Here is a 15,213-nt window from a genome sequence, read left to right as displayed (position 1 = left end):
GAATGAATTGTTTTATTTGCAAATGCTGTAAGTAATCGTCATTATTTGTTATCGATAAATTTTAGTCAGCCCTGGAAGTGAGGTTCAGTGTCAATTCGATTTGACAAGTTCTTTTCACTTCCTTTTTTCACGTGCGCGTCATCATGAGAGCCAAGGGATTGGTTAGTATTGCGAAAATAATGGCTAAATTAATATAAATTTGTGCTAAAAATGTGTGCAATAGGTGCAATAATGACGTCGGCAACTAGGGCAATGAAATAAGCGATGAAAATATTCGAGTTTTGTGTGAAAACACGAAAATGTAAATGGTTCATGATCATGGCTAGACAATATGAGACTATATTATCTGTAGATGTCCAAAGAAAGTTTTCAAAACTAAACTATCCTGAAAACAATTTTCGAAAGTGTACTAGAGCGACGAATTCAACTCAGTAATATTTAGTTTTCTTTAAAGTTTGTTAAACAAAAACCTAACCTAAAAAGCCACCACGTTTATCAATGTGTGTGTGTGAGTCGCGTCGCAGTGCAATAGTGCCGCGTTTCTGTGTACAATTGTTAAACCCTCAGTAATCAACCGATGTTACATTATATTTGCAGTTGAAGGAATACGAGGTCGTGGGCCGCAAGCTGCCCAGCGAGAAGGAGCCCCAGACCCCACTCTACAAGATGCGCATCTTTGCTCCTGACAACATTGTAGCCAAATCCCGCTTCTGGTATTTCTTGCGCCAACTGAAGAAGTTCAAGAAGACCACTGGCGAAATTGTCTCGCTCAAACAGGTGTACGAGACATCTCCCATCAAAATCAAGAACTTCGGCATCTGGTTGCGTTACGACTCCCGTTCCGGCACCCACAACATGTACCGCGAGTACCGTGATTTGACTGTTGGTGGTGCTGTGACACAGTGCTATCGCGATATGGGTGCCCGTCATCGTGCCCGTGCCCACAGCATCCAGATCATCAAGGTCGAGGCTATTCCTGCCGCTAAGACGCGTCGTGTCCATGTCAAGCAGTTCCACGACTCCAAGATCAAGTTCCCATTGGTGCAACGTGTCCATCACAAGGGCAACAGGAAGTTGTTCTCATACAGAAAGCCAAGAACCTACTTCCAGTAAGGCGGCGAGAATCCATCGAACTGGCAACTGGTTTTTTTTGCCATCCGGAGGATTTTACCTTTGACTAATTGCATCTAAGTGGTTTTTTCAATAAAAGAAAAAGAGAACGTTGAAGCGGATATTTCGTTGTCATTATTTTGCCTGACTTAAGTTGCAAATTTTGTGAACTTTTTGGAATCGAGGATAAATTTTAAATAGTAATTAATTTTCCATGAAGATTAGTTCCAAAAACTTGAATCAATAAATTTTATTTAGGTGCACTCTATTATGTACGTCAATTAACTTTGGTATGAAGAATTCCCTCCGCTTGGTCCAATCTATCCGCCTTATGGAATTGTTATAGAGATACGTAAAAAAAAAACTCGAGTTGTTTAAAGTAGTCTATCTATAAAAATGTTATTTTTATTATTTAAGCTCGCCACAGGCGTAAATTACAATTTTTTGAGATGGTGTCCCCGATTTAGAGCCGCATCTCTCCATTTTACGTACTACATCTGCTCCACTGATTACATGGCCAAAAACTACATGCTTATTGTCAAGCCAATCGGTTCTGGAAAAGGAATATGTGAAAATTATTGCCAATATACATATTCTTTATTGTAGACATACTTAGTTGTGCATATAAAGAACTGTGAACCATTTGTGTTAGAGCCAGAATTGGCCATTGATAAGGTACCGAAGCTATTGTGTTTCAGACTGAAGTTCTCATCGCTGAATTTTTTGCCGTATATAGACTTGCCACCAGTACCATTGTTATGGGTAAAGTCACCTCCTTGGCACATCTGAAACACAAAGGTCTTCAATTATAAAATTGGGAAACATAAAAAGATAACTTACGAATTCTGGAATGATGCGGTGAAATGAACAACCCTTATACCCATATCCCTGCTCATGTGTGCATAATTGTCGGAAATTTTCCGCCGTCTTTGGCACAACATCTGCACGCAGCAGCATGACAATGCGTCCTGCATCATTGCCTCCAATGCGAACATCAAAGAAAACTTGTGGGTTCCGTTTCTCTGCTTTCTCAATTACAGCAGGACCTGTTGATGGAGTCTCCACTTTTTCGCTGCCCTCAGTTGCTTCACTGTTCTCAGTTTGGAGAGTTGCACCTGCGTGTTTCTGTAACCAATCATCATCGGCCCACACCGGCTTGAAGCTATCCTCCTTCACACGTACTGGTTTTGCCAAATTAACTCGTATGGTGCGCCCACAGAGCTCCGAATCATTCTAATGTATTTTGGGTTTAATGAATGGTTCACTTGATTATTTATTCAACGTGCACTTACCATATTGTCTATCGCTGAGGCGGCATCCTCAAATTGCTCGTATTCTATGAAGGCAAATCCTCTATGTTTTTGAGATTCATAGTCTACAGGCATTTGTATGTCGGCAATATCTCCAAATGGAATAAAAGCATTGTTGAGGAGTCTTTCAGTAACTTCGTCCGCTAGGCCGCCTACATAGACGGTACGTTTGTCGTTTGACATTTCAAAAAAAAAATATTCTTAAATCTCCACAGAAAATACAAACAAACGTTTCACGCAATAGGGATGGTAAAATTGCATTGAAATTGAAGGGAGATGACTAGTTGAAAAAGTATCGATAAGTGTGTAACAGCAACCCTGACATTGTATCTTCTCCAGCTCTTTCTTTTCACAGTGTTCGCGTGTTGATGACGGAAAATTGCAAAGAAATTGGCAAGTAAATCGCTGCAAAATGGCAAAAAAGAAGAGTGAGGAGCATTCCAGCGCCGATGCGAATGACAGTGACTACCAGGAGGAGCCTAATTTCGATGATCCGCCAAATTTTGTGGATAATATCAGCGATGACGGTAAGTTCATAAGCGCTTTGCCACGACACGAGGAAAACTAACCTCAATGTTGGGTTGCGGCAAGTGAAAGGAATGCAAATGTTAATTATTCGTAATACTCCATTTCAGATTTGTTGGGCGATATGCTGGCCCAGCGCCCATCGGAGGCCGATGGTGTGGAAAGCGTTGTAGTTGTTGATAACATCCCTAAAGTAGAGCCAAGCCGCCTTGAGAAGCTGAAGTCAGTGATCCTTAAGGTATTTTCGCACTGCGGCGAAATAGTAAATGTTGTCTATCCCGTAGACGATGAGGGAACTACTAAGGGTTACGCTTTCATGGAGTACAGGCATGCCGCCCAGGCAGAGGATGCTGTCAAAAAGCTGAACAACCATCGCCTGGACAAGAACCACACGTTTGCGGTGAATTTGTTCACGGATTTCCAAAAGTACGAGAATATACCGGAAAAGTGGGAACCGCCAACTGTGCAGCCGTTCAAGATTCAGAACGATTTGTACAACTTTATCAATGATCCGGATGCATACGATCAGTACTGTGTGGCCGCTGAGACTGCGCCAAATTGTGTCCAGGTAGGATTCTGGCAAAATACTCTGCCCGAGCCCAATGAACTGGAGACCCGAGAGCGCTTTACCGACACCTTTGTCAAGTGGTCGCCTTTGGGCACATATGTGGTGACATTCCACAAGCCAGGAGTAGCTATTTGGGGAGGCAGCAATTTTCAGAAAATCCAGAAATTCCCCCCATACCGGTACCCAGTTTGTAGAGTTCTCACCCTGTGAGAACTATTTGGTCACCTATGGACCTACACCAACAGGTCAGAAAATTATCATTTGGGATATACGCACTGGATCAGAGAAACGATCATTTGTAGCCGATGGCATGTCGGTGTTGTCTATGTTCCGTTGGTCCCATGATGATAAGTTTGTGGCGCGTATGGGCGAGAACTCTATACACATCTATGAGACGCCCTCGTTCTATTTGCTCGATTTAAAGTCGATTAAGATACCCGGCATTAGAGGATTCTCCTGGTCGCCAACGGACAATGTGATCGCTTACTGGGTGGAGGAGCAGAATCAAATACCAGCGCGTGTAACACTTATGGAGATTCCCAAGAAACGCGAAATACGTAACAAAAACCTATTCCACGTTGCTGATTGCAAACTGCATTGGCAAAAGTCTGGCGACTATCTGTGCGTCAAGGTGGACCGCTACTCCAAACTCAAGAAGGATAAGAAAGAGTTGGACGTAAAATTCCTTGGAATGTTCTACAACTTTGAGATTTTCCATATGCGGGAAAAGGAGATTCCAGTGGATTCTGTTGAGATCCGTGAGCTTATTTTGGCGTTTGCCTGGGAACCAATTGGCAACAAATTCTCTATTATCCATGGCGAGCTCAATTCCTCAAATGTAAGCTTCTATGAGGTCAACAAAGGCGTCAAACCCAGTTTGGTAAAACGATTGGAAAAGAAATCTTGCACGCATCTCTTCTGGTCTCCACGCGGACAATTTATAGTGATGGCGAATCTTACTATGGGCACCTTTGAATTTGTAGACACCACCAATGATTATATAATCAGTGCCTCGCCTGATCATTTCCGTGCTTCGGAGGTGGAGTGGGATCCCACTGGCCGTTATGTCGTCACTGGCGTCTCATCGTGGAAGGTTAAAGAGGACACTGGATTCAATATGTACACCTTCCAAGGACGCATTATTAAGCGAACGATCCTTAAGAACTTTGTACAGTTCTTGTGGCGACCACGCCCACCCACCCTTTTGTCCGAAGAGAAACAGAAGGATATTAAGAAGAACTTGAAGAAGTACTACCCAGCGTTTGAACAAAAGGATCGCCTACGTCTCACCCGGGCCTCCAAGGAATTGCTGGAGAAACGCTCCCAACTGCGTGAAACATTTATGGAATATCGCAACAAGCGTATTGCAGAGTGGAAGGATCAGAAGAGTCGTCGCGTCATGCTTAGAGGGCGTAAGTGTCTGGATGGATTGAGAACTAGATAAACCATTTATTAATTAAATTCTTTTTTCAGATGTGGACACTGATAACTTGGAGACTGAAGAAGTCGATGAAGAAATTGTTGAATTTTTAGTCAAGGAAGAAATAACTTTGCTCGAGTAGACGACCCCCAGGAACACATTTATTAAAATTTAAAGTGTTTGAAGGGCGTCCACCACCCTGGCCTCCTCCTCCTGTTCACTAGGACCAGGGTCTCTTCAATATCTGCGTGTTTTCTAAATTAGCATACAATATAGACCCCATCTTAAGACCTAAAGTAAAAATAACAAATTTTCACTCTTTTTAAATTCATAAATTCAACAATTTCTAATATGCATAAAAATAGATTTGCGATGTATTTGTATGTAAACAGCAAAAAGAAAACGAAAAACAAAACAACAAAAATAAGTGGTATTTAAGTTCAAAAAGCGATTAAATTAACCGATAACCGATGTAAGGCAACCCTACATTACGCTCAGGGGATCGTTGCTACTGGCAACACTGTTTAAAAAGTCAAAACAAAACGGTTTTAAATTTGACTTGTGTATTCAAGTTGTCTTCAATAGAAAAATGGAAAAAAAGAAAAATAGGAAAATTCAGACCTCGCGACGTTATCGAAGAACTGAGCAAGAGGTACAAACATTGTTAAGAGACACCCAGAGTCTGAGTGGAGGAGAAGAGATGTCCAATGAATTAAGGAGCTTACAGTTCTTCCATGGCCAAACCACGGCCAATGAAAAAGTTAGTGGGCGTGTAGAGGAAGAGGTAATGGAGCAGGTTTCTGAATCAGATGCTGAAAGTGAAGAGGATTCTGGTGGCGAGTTAGCTAGCAATAGTAAATATAGTGGATCACCCAGCCGGCAAACATTCATACAAATTGATTTTAACGATCCACCGCTAGTCTGGCCAAAGCTGGTGAAGCAAGAGCATTACTATGATTATAGTCTTCTATATAAACCCAGCAGTGTGCTGCACTTTCAGTTAAATTTGAGTGACCAACCCGCAAAAAAAATGGATCTTACAGGTTTTCAAAAACGTCTAATAAATCGCTTTCAGGAGCAGTCAAAAAAAAACGGCAGTAGGTTAAGCCCAGATTTGTTTTCCCAACTTGCTGATCCCAACTCCGCGGAGTTTGTAATTGATCACACACTTTATCGAAGTTATTGTAAAAAGGAATTTTCGAGTATTTTCTTTACGCCACTTCCAATGGATCAGGTCCAGGGCTTACCGATTCGTCGTTTTTTTAAACTAACATTCAGGCATTTGAGGTTCACCTGTCACCCACATTTTCTTGACGAGCATTCTTTGGCCCAGCACCTGGAGGATCTGTTCGATCTCTATGCACAACAAAAAAAGCAACAAATTCAGCAAAAATTACGCCAAGAGTTAGAACTAGCACGACAGGTAGCTGCAAAGTTACTTCAAAATGCTCGAGAGGCTCAATCCGGTGAAATCAAACGACAGCTTCGTCTCATCCAGCAGCTGAGAGAACGTTACTATGCCGAGTCTAGTTCGCAGCGTAAACTACTTAAACGCCTACTCAAAAATTGGGCTAAATTGAAGGAACTCCGCCGACAACAGAAATATCAGTGCACTCGTTTTCAATTGAGCCTGCGGGTAAGTAAGCCCCAGGATTTGGTCACTTGTTATGCCATATGGAAGCAGAATTTTGAGACGGATTTGGCCGAAGTCTATCGGGAGCATTTGGAGCTGTTTTACTGCCGACGTCGACTATGGAGCGAAGCCAATCCCTCAGACTGTCAAACACAATTAAAACCACCCCGCAAGCCAAATTTCGATAAAATTATGGCCAGTTTAAAAAAGGAATATGAGTGTGCCTTTAATGACCCGGAGGAACCACAAATTGATATTATACGGCTTTATGCCGATGAGTCTCAGATGCGGATTTCACTGCCAGGCGAAGTCAAGTCACGAAGTTACTTTATGAAACTTTACCTCGATGGACAATATGTGGGTCATACTAAAAGCTATCGCCTTGAACCGGATCTGCATTTATATATGAATGAATGCATTGGAGTGTTACTAGAGCGATCGTTACCAGAGGAATTAAATATCTGGGTAAGCAAATGAGCTAAAAATTTTTAAAGTTGTATCTACTCTTTCCTTCTTATTCATTTCAGCTTTATGAAAAATCTACATTAACCCCACAAAGTCGTCGTGTCGCCTCGATGAGCACAACCCTCGAATTGAGTTCCAAATGCAATGCAAACATAGTCCATAAAAAATTAACGTTTAAGGAAACATCTTCTACATCTGGGGATTTATTTGTACACTACGAATATCGTTCAGCACAAGCAATTAATTCGTATGGTCAATTGGATGATATAAGAAAACTGCCAGCTGCTCTACAACGCAAACTAATTGCCAATAGTCTTCCCAGTATCAAAGAACTATCCCAATCGGATCCTCAGACTGCTATCCGACCACCTTTTCGTGGCAAATCGAAAAAGAAAACTTTGTCTTCGGCATATTCTTTGATTTTTGCCGAACAGCAGTTACAATTCTGTAGCATGGCGACTTTATTGGGGAATCGTCGTTTTCAAATTCTTCACTCACGTCACCAGCAAAGGAACTTTCACACAAAACAGTTGCGATTCGTACCATCCTTTGAGCATGAAATGACAGAGCTGGATTTAATACCAACAGATGGCACGTCCGAGCCAGCTCTTTTGGAGCCGGGTTACTGCTGGAATCCAATCGATCTACACAAGCATCGAGGACGTAAGTTCTTACAGTTGCTCTATGAGGTAATTAGAAGTCAATCGGCCAGAAGAGCTAGGGAAATGGAAACTCCGCTGCCTCTTTTGCTATTGGCCAACGGAGAGGTGAATCATTCAACAGGTTGGACAGGTCTATGGCGTGCTCTTTTATCTTGGTTTACTTCTGGTGGTGAAAAATCCATAATACGGGAACCCGCAAATTGGCAGCCAGCAGCAACTGCAAATGAATATCAGCAATTTACCATATCGCTGCATGTGGTAAGAGCGAGCGGAGTGCCAGTGCGTAGTCGCCATATTCTGAATGTGGAACGTCTGCCAACAGGTGGAGCTGACATGAGTGCCAATTTATTTGTTACTCAAAGTGAGTGGGCAAAGAAAGATGGATAAGTCACTTTTGTTATCTGTTGCCTTTCTTGTTTCAGCTCTGATGTATTCGAATGTACGTCCGTTTATAACCCTAAGCTACGGACAACGTTTGAGTCGTAGTCGTACAGCGGAGGGCAGCAATCCAACATGGAATGAGCAGCTTCAGCTGCAACTTAATGGTCATGTGAGTGATTTACGGGAAGATCTTAAGATTAGTCTCTTCGATGAACTTGTCGAACAGCAATATACTGATGAGGCCTCGGATCTTTATCAGCGAGTGCAGTGCAACTGGCTTGGAGAATACCGAATTCCAATCAATTGTCTACTAGCCACTGGGAAGGTAAGAACTTGCCATTTGTTTGTTGTTGTCATTGTTTTCATTATAATATACATATTTGTGTTTTGATAGTTTGAAGGTTGCATTGAGATGACGATGCCAAAAATTCTGGTAGGCTATAAACGCCCGCTTATTGATTCAGTAACAAACGTTGCAGCAGATCAATATCCTGAATTCAAAGAGTCAGTACATCTTTGGTTCTATCTCAGCATTGAACCAAATGGTTGCGACTTAGCACCCATGCAAGTGAATGCTTTGGCCTGCGCAGAGCTTCCAGAATTGCAGAACTTCCTTCAAGAGCGCCGCCTAGATGTACAACAAATGCTGCCGCAACCGCAACGTTATGTAGATCCGTTAGTTTGCACGGCTCAGGGCAAACGAGTGTGCCTTACTCGCCTTCTCGAGCCAGTGCCTCTGCCACCTTCTTTGACCTTAAGTGTGGAAAGTTGTGCACGTTTTGTGTCATTGCTTTCGCACTTCCGTCCGTATGATGGTTGCCAACGTTTTCAGGGAGTTTGGCTGGACAATCAATCATTGCTAGACAGTACATGGTGTTCTCCCAAGGATTTGGGTGTTTTATTATGCAATTATATGCTGTCCTTGGGACTGCAGTGCTGGCTTCTCCTTGGCCTGGCCTGTCCATATGGCGAATGCACGTTTGTTCTCTTCCGGCAACCAGATACGGCTGATCTATTGCTACTGGCCCCAGCTACAGGCAAACGCTATCAACTCTATGACGTCTATTGTCCATTGATGCGGGTTTATTGCTTAGTTAGCCAACAGAATGTAAGCCAGTTTGAATGGTATTTATATAGAACTATTTAAAAACATTTCGTTTATACAGATCTATTTCAACATTCAAACTGAGATGCGTGTGAGCATGACCAATTTCAATCCCCAAGACAGTTCATGCTGGCTACCACTCTTTAATAGGAGACAGCCAACGGCTCCACAGACTGGAATTCAGAAACTTGACTATTTGTACAAAAAGACCTATGATCTGAGCCAACTACAGAAACGTATTGAAAGGAAGATTATGAAAAAGATCAGTGCCTGGCGAACGACCAAAAAAACAATCTGGAATCGTGCCTTTCAACCCCATTTGCAAAAAATTCTTCGCGATCTTGAAAATCTCTCTAATTTCTCAACTAGCCGTTACGATGAGCCAGCTTATAGTGAGGAGCTAGAGCGCGAGTATCCCAATTTTAGGGTAAGTTAATATATTATATTGGGGTTGCTTACAAATGTACCCACCCAATATATCACGAATGGGCATGGCTGTTTGTAAACAACTTTTTTATTCGACATCATCATATCATATCGCTTTCGTTTTGGGGTCTCGAACGTAAGAAACAAATTCCTTCTTTCATAAAAATTACCATTCTAACTTCCATTTTCTTTCTAACTTCAGCTTTACGGTTTTACCCTTAATTTTTCCTATACAAATCTGGCGGCAATATCGGAGCGTATACGTACAACTTGCATACACTATAACAACAATACGGTGGAATTCTGTGTGGCTGTGCATATCAATGCCTATGCCAATGATGTACTTTCTGTCTGGCTGTTTCTTCTGTCAATAGTGCCTCTAGTCGAGTAATTCACCTTGTCCAGGGCAGTGAAAGCAAATCAAATGAACTGATTACTATCGCTTTTATGGAACAAAAAGAAAAAAAAAAGAAGAGATAATTTGACTTAAAAAATAACAAAATAATGTTTGCTTGTTGATAAGGCACAGGTTGGGCCGGGTCAGACCATTGGGTTAGTTCTTTTGGTAGTTGCGGGTGCACAGTCACCCCATTGCGTTAGTTCTTTCAGCACAATCGAACCATATAGACAGTTATTATTAATCGGCGTTTGGTGCTATTTTTTTTTTAGTTATGTACGCCATTTTGGTAGAGAAGTTTTCAAAATTGAAAAAAAATGTGAAATGGCTTTTTAATCTTTACGAGTTAAATACACAGATTGCAATTTGTGAGCCATGGGAGAAAGTCTTTTGCCGTAAGTAATAAGTGACAGTGTTCCCCAAGATTAGATTTATATATTTATGTATGTATGTAGATATGTACAAAAATATTTGTGTCTTAAATGTAAGTATAGACAATGGTCTATACTCATCGATATCTTATCATGCCGGCCATTCTTAGACACAGTTAGTCAGACGGTGCACCTTGTCCTTATTCACGGTGGAAATATTTTAAGTACAACAAATCATAAAAATAGTAACGGAATTTATGTATTTTCAGATACTCTGTTTGCAAGCTGTCTTTCCTTGCTTCTCTACGCCACATTTGCAGTTCTTCCCGGTTACTGTCTTGTGCTAATGACGCTTTTGTGGCCTTCCTCATCCAATATTATTATAGATAACAATCATGTCAATACTAATACATGTAGTTTAAGTTTACAGACACTGTGTCCAACTTAATTTAAGTTTCGCTTCATTGATCTTATCAATTTCAATAAATTATTTCAAAATGACGTTATGGGTAAACGTTGATGATTAGAAGAGATCAAATTTCACGAGTTAAAGTTAGTACAAATGACCTTAGTAATTTCGCTAAGTATTTTCACGGTATAGAACCAACTGAAAATTGTTTTTAATTTCGATCAATTTTACTTAGGTATGATTAAATTTTGAAGTAACTATTGATATTTTAAAATCAAATTTCAAGTTCGAAATACCTTTAGAATCTGGCCACACTATTTACACAATGTGACCGTTCGTTGAGACTTTGTAAATATAGAGGGCCCCAGTGAGCCAAAAGCATTCTGTTTTTTTTTTACATAATAGTTGTTAAGTTCAAGTTGATGGCAATAGCCATTATTTATTGGGTAATAGTAAGGAAGGGCAGATTTGTGAAGGACCAACGATGCTGAATTGTCATCTCTTGGTGGCCCTGCGATGCTCCACGCGGCGGGGAAAGGTCCTCTTTGAGGAACTGTCGGCTAGTCCAATTACAACCAGCCGCCGATATCGTCATTTAAGTCCTCTGGCGGAGTACGAGAAACGCGTTAGTGCTGGCCAACTTCAGACGGATCCCAAACAGAAGGAAACCATGAAGCAATTGGATGCGCTATTTAAACGTATCAAAGGCTATAAACCAACTACTGTAGAGCCGGGTAGTGGTGCAGGAGGATTCTTTAAGTCTCTCTTTGGTAGCAGAAAAGAGCAAGATGACGATGTGGCAGATGACTTAAATGCAGGTAGCCATGCTCCCCAGGGTCTATACATATATGGCAGTGTTGGTGTGGGCAAGACTACATTAATGGATTTATTCTATGACTGCTGCACTGATGTAAGTCTAATATTTGTTTGACTAAATGGAGATACATAAACATTAACAGGGAAATGTTAATTAATAGATTGATCGGAAGCAACGTGTTCATTTTACCGCATTCATGACGAGTGTCCATTCCCGCATCCATGAGGCCAAGGAGCGCCAAGGGCCCATCGATCGGGCTTTTAACTCAGAGAAGCCCGCCCCATTTGATCCCACAAAACCTGTGGCGGATATTATAGCCCGCGAGTCTTGGCTCATCTGTTTTGACGAATTCCAAGTAACTGACATAGCAGATGCCATGGTTCTAAAGCGTCTTTTTACTCATTTGTTCCGCCGGGGGATTGTTATAGTAGCCACCAGCAATCGTCATGCAGAGGATCTATATAAAAATGGTTTGCAGCGTGTCAACTTTCTGCCCTTTATTGCCATGCTGCAGCGCCGTTGCCAGCTGGTCAGATTGGATTCGATTGACTACCGTCGCATTGCCCAATCAGGGGACACAAATTATTTTGTCAAGGGCAAAACGGACGCAGAGGGCAGTATGAATCGCATGTTTAAGATATTGTGTGCGGAAGAAAATGATATTATACGGCCACGCACAATTACCCATTTCGGACGAGATTTGACATTTCAACGGACTTGCGGACAGGTACTCGATAGCAGTTTTGATGAGCTCTGTGATAGACCGTTGGCAGGTAGCGATTACCTGCAAATTTCACAATTTTTTCACACCGTCCTTATCCGAGATGTACCACAGTTGAATCTAAATATCAAATCACAGATTCGTCGATTTATCACCCTTATTGATACTCTGTATGATAACCGAGTCCGTGTCGTTATATCGGCTGATAAGCCCTTAGATGAGCTTTTTGACTTCACCGACTCTTCTACAAACATTTCTGATACGGATCGTGTTCTTATGGATGATCTAAAAATTAAGCACGGATCGGTGAGCTTGTGTAAAATTATATTTGCCATTAATTATTATCATTATATTCCTATCCAGCATGCCTCTAAATCGAGTGTATTTACCGGCGAGGAGGAACTGTTTGCCTTTGAACGAACCATATCCAGATTATACGAAATGCAGAAACGCGAATATTGGGAGCAATGGGCAAAACATCGATGAGATCAGCAGCCTTTAGTGGACCTGAGTAACAGCAATAATATAGTTTAATTAGCATAAATAACAAAATTTCTCGCTACCTCGTGTCGTAGTCAAAAGAATGTTAATTCTTCAATTCAAAAATTTCCTATACTAATTGTTATCTATGGTTCAATGAAATGATATTTGTGTGGCTTAGCCAAAAACTTTTTATTTATCATCAATGTATAGAAATGCTAAGATACTTAAGTATTTTTGGTGTTATTTTAAGTGAAAAGTATTAAAAATGGCTCAACATGATTTTTTCCCAATTTTGGGAATGAGAAAAAAGTTCAACTATCTTTCATTTAATGTTTGACTACGTTATTCGTTTTAATTTGACTATTTATCTAGAATACTACCAGCTATTATAGGTTCTCAATTATTCTCAAGATACGTTCTTAGGCATAAATTGACTGTTTGTAAACGTCAATCACTTTCCATTTGGCAGTTAGACTGAACTTGTGTCACTTCTCTAAGATGTTGCTAAATTCATGATTGACATAATCGTGATGCTGTTTGATCTAGGTGTATTCGGCTTTAATTAAAATCTATGTAATTAGATTATTACCTTAGGTAGAGCCAATATTTTCACCCAATACTCCCTACAAATGGCGACTTGGATTGGACACCATCATAGCAGAAATTATTTGAATTAGAATATTGCCTCGTGTTGAATTATATTTAGATGGCATCGTTTCATTTACGGAGTATCACCCAAAAGTCACCTAAGTTTAATAAACTTAAACTACAAAAATTGTTATTACCAATTTATCTATGAGAGATTGTCTGCCGCTAATCCAGATAATATATTTTGTACATCACATTTAAAATAAAAGATATCGGGCTTCTTTATGTAGTGTTCATAATTCTTTAACCGATAACCCCAAATAGCGTATAGAGAATTGTTTAAAATGCAATTCAAGAATATTTTTATTGATCGTTATTTTTAATTTAAGTTGTATTTTGGTATTAAATTTTCGTTTTCCATTTAGCGCTTCACATTATTTGTTATTGGTTTCTTTTTTTGCAAGAGAACAATTATATTTGTCGTAATTTGTTATGTATTTTAGCAATATCTACTAGGGAGTTGCAAATATATTTTACAATAACAATAAAAATACAATTGATACGATAGATAATTGATAGATAGATAAATATATACATATAATTATGTATATATGTATATGTATAATGTAACAAAAGGCTTAGGCCAATAAAGCAATAAAGTGTAAATTTTTGTAGTTTTTAGTCGATTAAATTTCTTGATGAATAGATTTCAAGGAAGGGAATCAAATGGAGGGGCAAATGGGTATTGATATTGTAGTATTTATTTAGAAATTTTGTTTGAAACCATTGCAGCGTGCGTGCACGAAATATTCGAGTAAATTGAAGATGTTATATACTTTTAATGTTTTCTAATTCATTTATAAGAAATCATAAGAACGGCCTGAATGGACAGAATGGAAATGGTAATGGATTTTTGGGGATGTGACCAGGTGGTCGGGCTCTATTATAATCCATGGTGTTCCGCTCTTTTACTCGTTGCCACTCGATTTGAATTGAATTTCTCCTAACTACAGAGTGCATTTTGTCCAAGGAATCAGATATTCCCGATTGCTAAACAGTTGAGCTTATATACATAAGTACTATGTAGCTAAACTATTTCTACACATATTCATTTATGATCCTTCTCTCTTTCTATGCATATAAATGTATGTAAGTAATAGCGCACACACATGGAAAGTTAATTTGGTTGAAAGTTCGCCGGCTGCATCGGTCTATTATGTGTAAATGTCATTACCATTATTTCATATACATATATATATATATATAGATATATTTATATATATATTATATATGTATACATATACTTATATAAAAAAGAGTAAAAAGACGCGCAGACATTTAAAAAGCTGGCGCAAAAACTTAATTGTACGCTTAGAGTTAACTATATAATTTTATTTTCCATTTGTAACATTTGGTTTTGTCTTTAATTTTTGTGTACGCCCAATATAATATTTTATTGCATATATGTATATGTATGCTGTTTATATCATACGATTCATGTTGTAGATTTTTAGTAGAAAATTGGAAGAGAAAAAGTCGTTATGCATAATTAATAATCATTACATATACAGGGATTTGCTCTCAACTCCGATTCCGTAATTTCTACTTTCGTACAAAACTACACTGGTCAAATAAACATTAAACAATTGCAGTAGATATAAGAAAAAAAATCAATAAAGAGTCTATCTTATCTTTTATCATCTCTGATATTACTTTCGAATGAAAAAAAACCCAATTTTTTTAGCATTTGTATAGAATATTAGTCAACTGCAATATAAGAATGCAAAATCATTTTACATTTTACAATTAATAAATGTTAATA

At 39.5% G+C, this 15,213-nt stretch overlaps 6 protein-coding genes across 6 annotated transcripts; 5 read left to right on the top strand and 1 right to left on the bottom strand.

The window, feature by feature from the left end:
- Positions 1 to 42: 42 nt before the first annotated feature.
- RpL18A (ribosomal protein L18A) lies at positions 43 to 1,232 on the top strand. Its single transcript, XM_068291906.1, has 2 exons — positions 43 to 161; positions 598 to 1,232. The coding sequence occupies exons 1-2, from the start codon at positions 144 to 146 to the stop codon at positions 1,111 to 1,113; spliced, it is 534 nt and encodes a 177-aa protein (XP_068148007.1). The 5' UTR covers positions 43 to 143; the 3' UTR covers positions 1,114 to 1,232.
- A 248-nt stretch (positions 1,233 to 1,480) lies between these two features.
- On the bottom strand, positions 1,481 to 2,681 carry cyp33 (cyclophilin-33). The gene is made up of 4 exons (XM_068291905.1): positions 2,403 to 2,681; positions 1,951 to 2,343; positions 1,723 to 1,895; positions 1,481 to 1,663 (listed from the first exon to the last, which is right to left on the bottom strand). The coding sequence occupies exons 1-4, from the start codon at positions 2,601 to 2,603 to the stop codon at positions 1,519 to 1,521; spliced, it is 912 nt and encodes a 303-aa protein (XP_068148006.1). The 5' UTR covers positions 2,604 to 2,681; the 3' UTR covers positions 1,481 to 1,518.
- A 94-nt stretch (positions 2,682 to 2,775) lies between these two features.
- On the top strand, positions 2,776 to 5,295 carry eIF3b (eukaryotic translation initiation factor 3 subunit b). The gene is given in 4 exon segments (XM_068291904.1): positions 2,776 to 2,947; positions 3,056 to 3,681; positions 3,683 to 4,925; positions 4,987 to 5,295. Coding segments are annotated over 4 exon segments (2,073 nt in total). The 5' UTR covers positions 2,776 to 2,832; the 3' UTR covers positions 5,076 to 5,295.
- Positions 5,296 to 5,305: 10 nt separating this feature from the next.
- Cc2d2a (Coiled-coil and C2 domain containing 2A) lies at positions 5,306 to 10,085 on the top strand. Its single transcript, XM_068288341.1, has 7 exons — positions 5,306 to 5,313; positions 5,411 to 7,031; positions 7,094 to 8,054; positions 8,116 to 8,399; positions 8,469 to 9,182; positions 9,241 to 9,606; positions 9,808 to 10,085. The coding sequence occupies exons 1-7, from the start codon at positions 5,306 to 5,308 to the stop codon at positions 9,994 to 9,996; spliced, it is 4,143 nt and encodes a 1,380-aa protein (XP_068144442.1). The 3' UTR covers positions 9,997 to 10,085.
- A 134-nt stretch (positions 10,086 to 10,219) lies between these two features.
- Positions 10,220 to 10,911, top strand: LOC137577912 (uncharacterized). Its single transcript, XM_068291502.1, has 2 exons — positions 10,220 to 10,397; positions 10,643 to 10,911. Exons 1-2 carry the CDS (start codon positions 10,277 to 10,279, stop codon positions 10,819 to 10,821), a joined length of 300 nt encoding a protein of 99 aa, XP_068147603.1. The 5' UTR covers positions 10,220 to 10,276; the 3' UTR covers positions 10,822 to 10,911.
- Positions 10,912 to 11,150: 239 nt separating this feature from the next.
- Positions 11,151 to 13,106, top strand: LOC137576148 (putative ATPase N2B). The gene is made up of 3 exons (XM_068289064.1): positions 11,151 to 11,692; positions 11,760 to 12,626; positions 12,684 to 13,106. The coding sequence occupies exons 1-3, from the start codon at positions 11,267 to 11,269 to the stop codon at positions 12,804 to 12,806; spliced, it is 1,416 nt and encodes a 471-aa protein (XP_068145165.1). The 5' UTR covers positions 11,151 to 11,266; the 3' UTR covers positions 12,807 to 13,106.
- Positions 13,107 to 15,213: the final 2,107 nt, after the last annotated feature.

This window comes from Drosophila tropicalis, unplaced genomic scaffold (genome assembly GCF_018151085.1).
Source record: "Drosophila tropicalis isolate 14030-0801.00 unplaced genomic scaffold, ASM1815108v1 contig_593, whole genome shotgun sequence".
NCBI classification, from domain to species: Eukaryota; Metazoa; Arthropoda; class Insecta; order Diptera; family Drosophilidae; genus Drosophila; species Drosophila tropicalis.
Note: the sequence above shows the minus strand (reverse complement) of the source record. Positions and strands in the feature narration are given on the sequence as shown.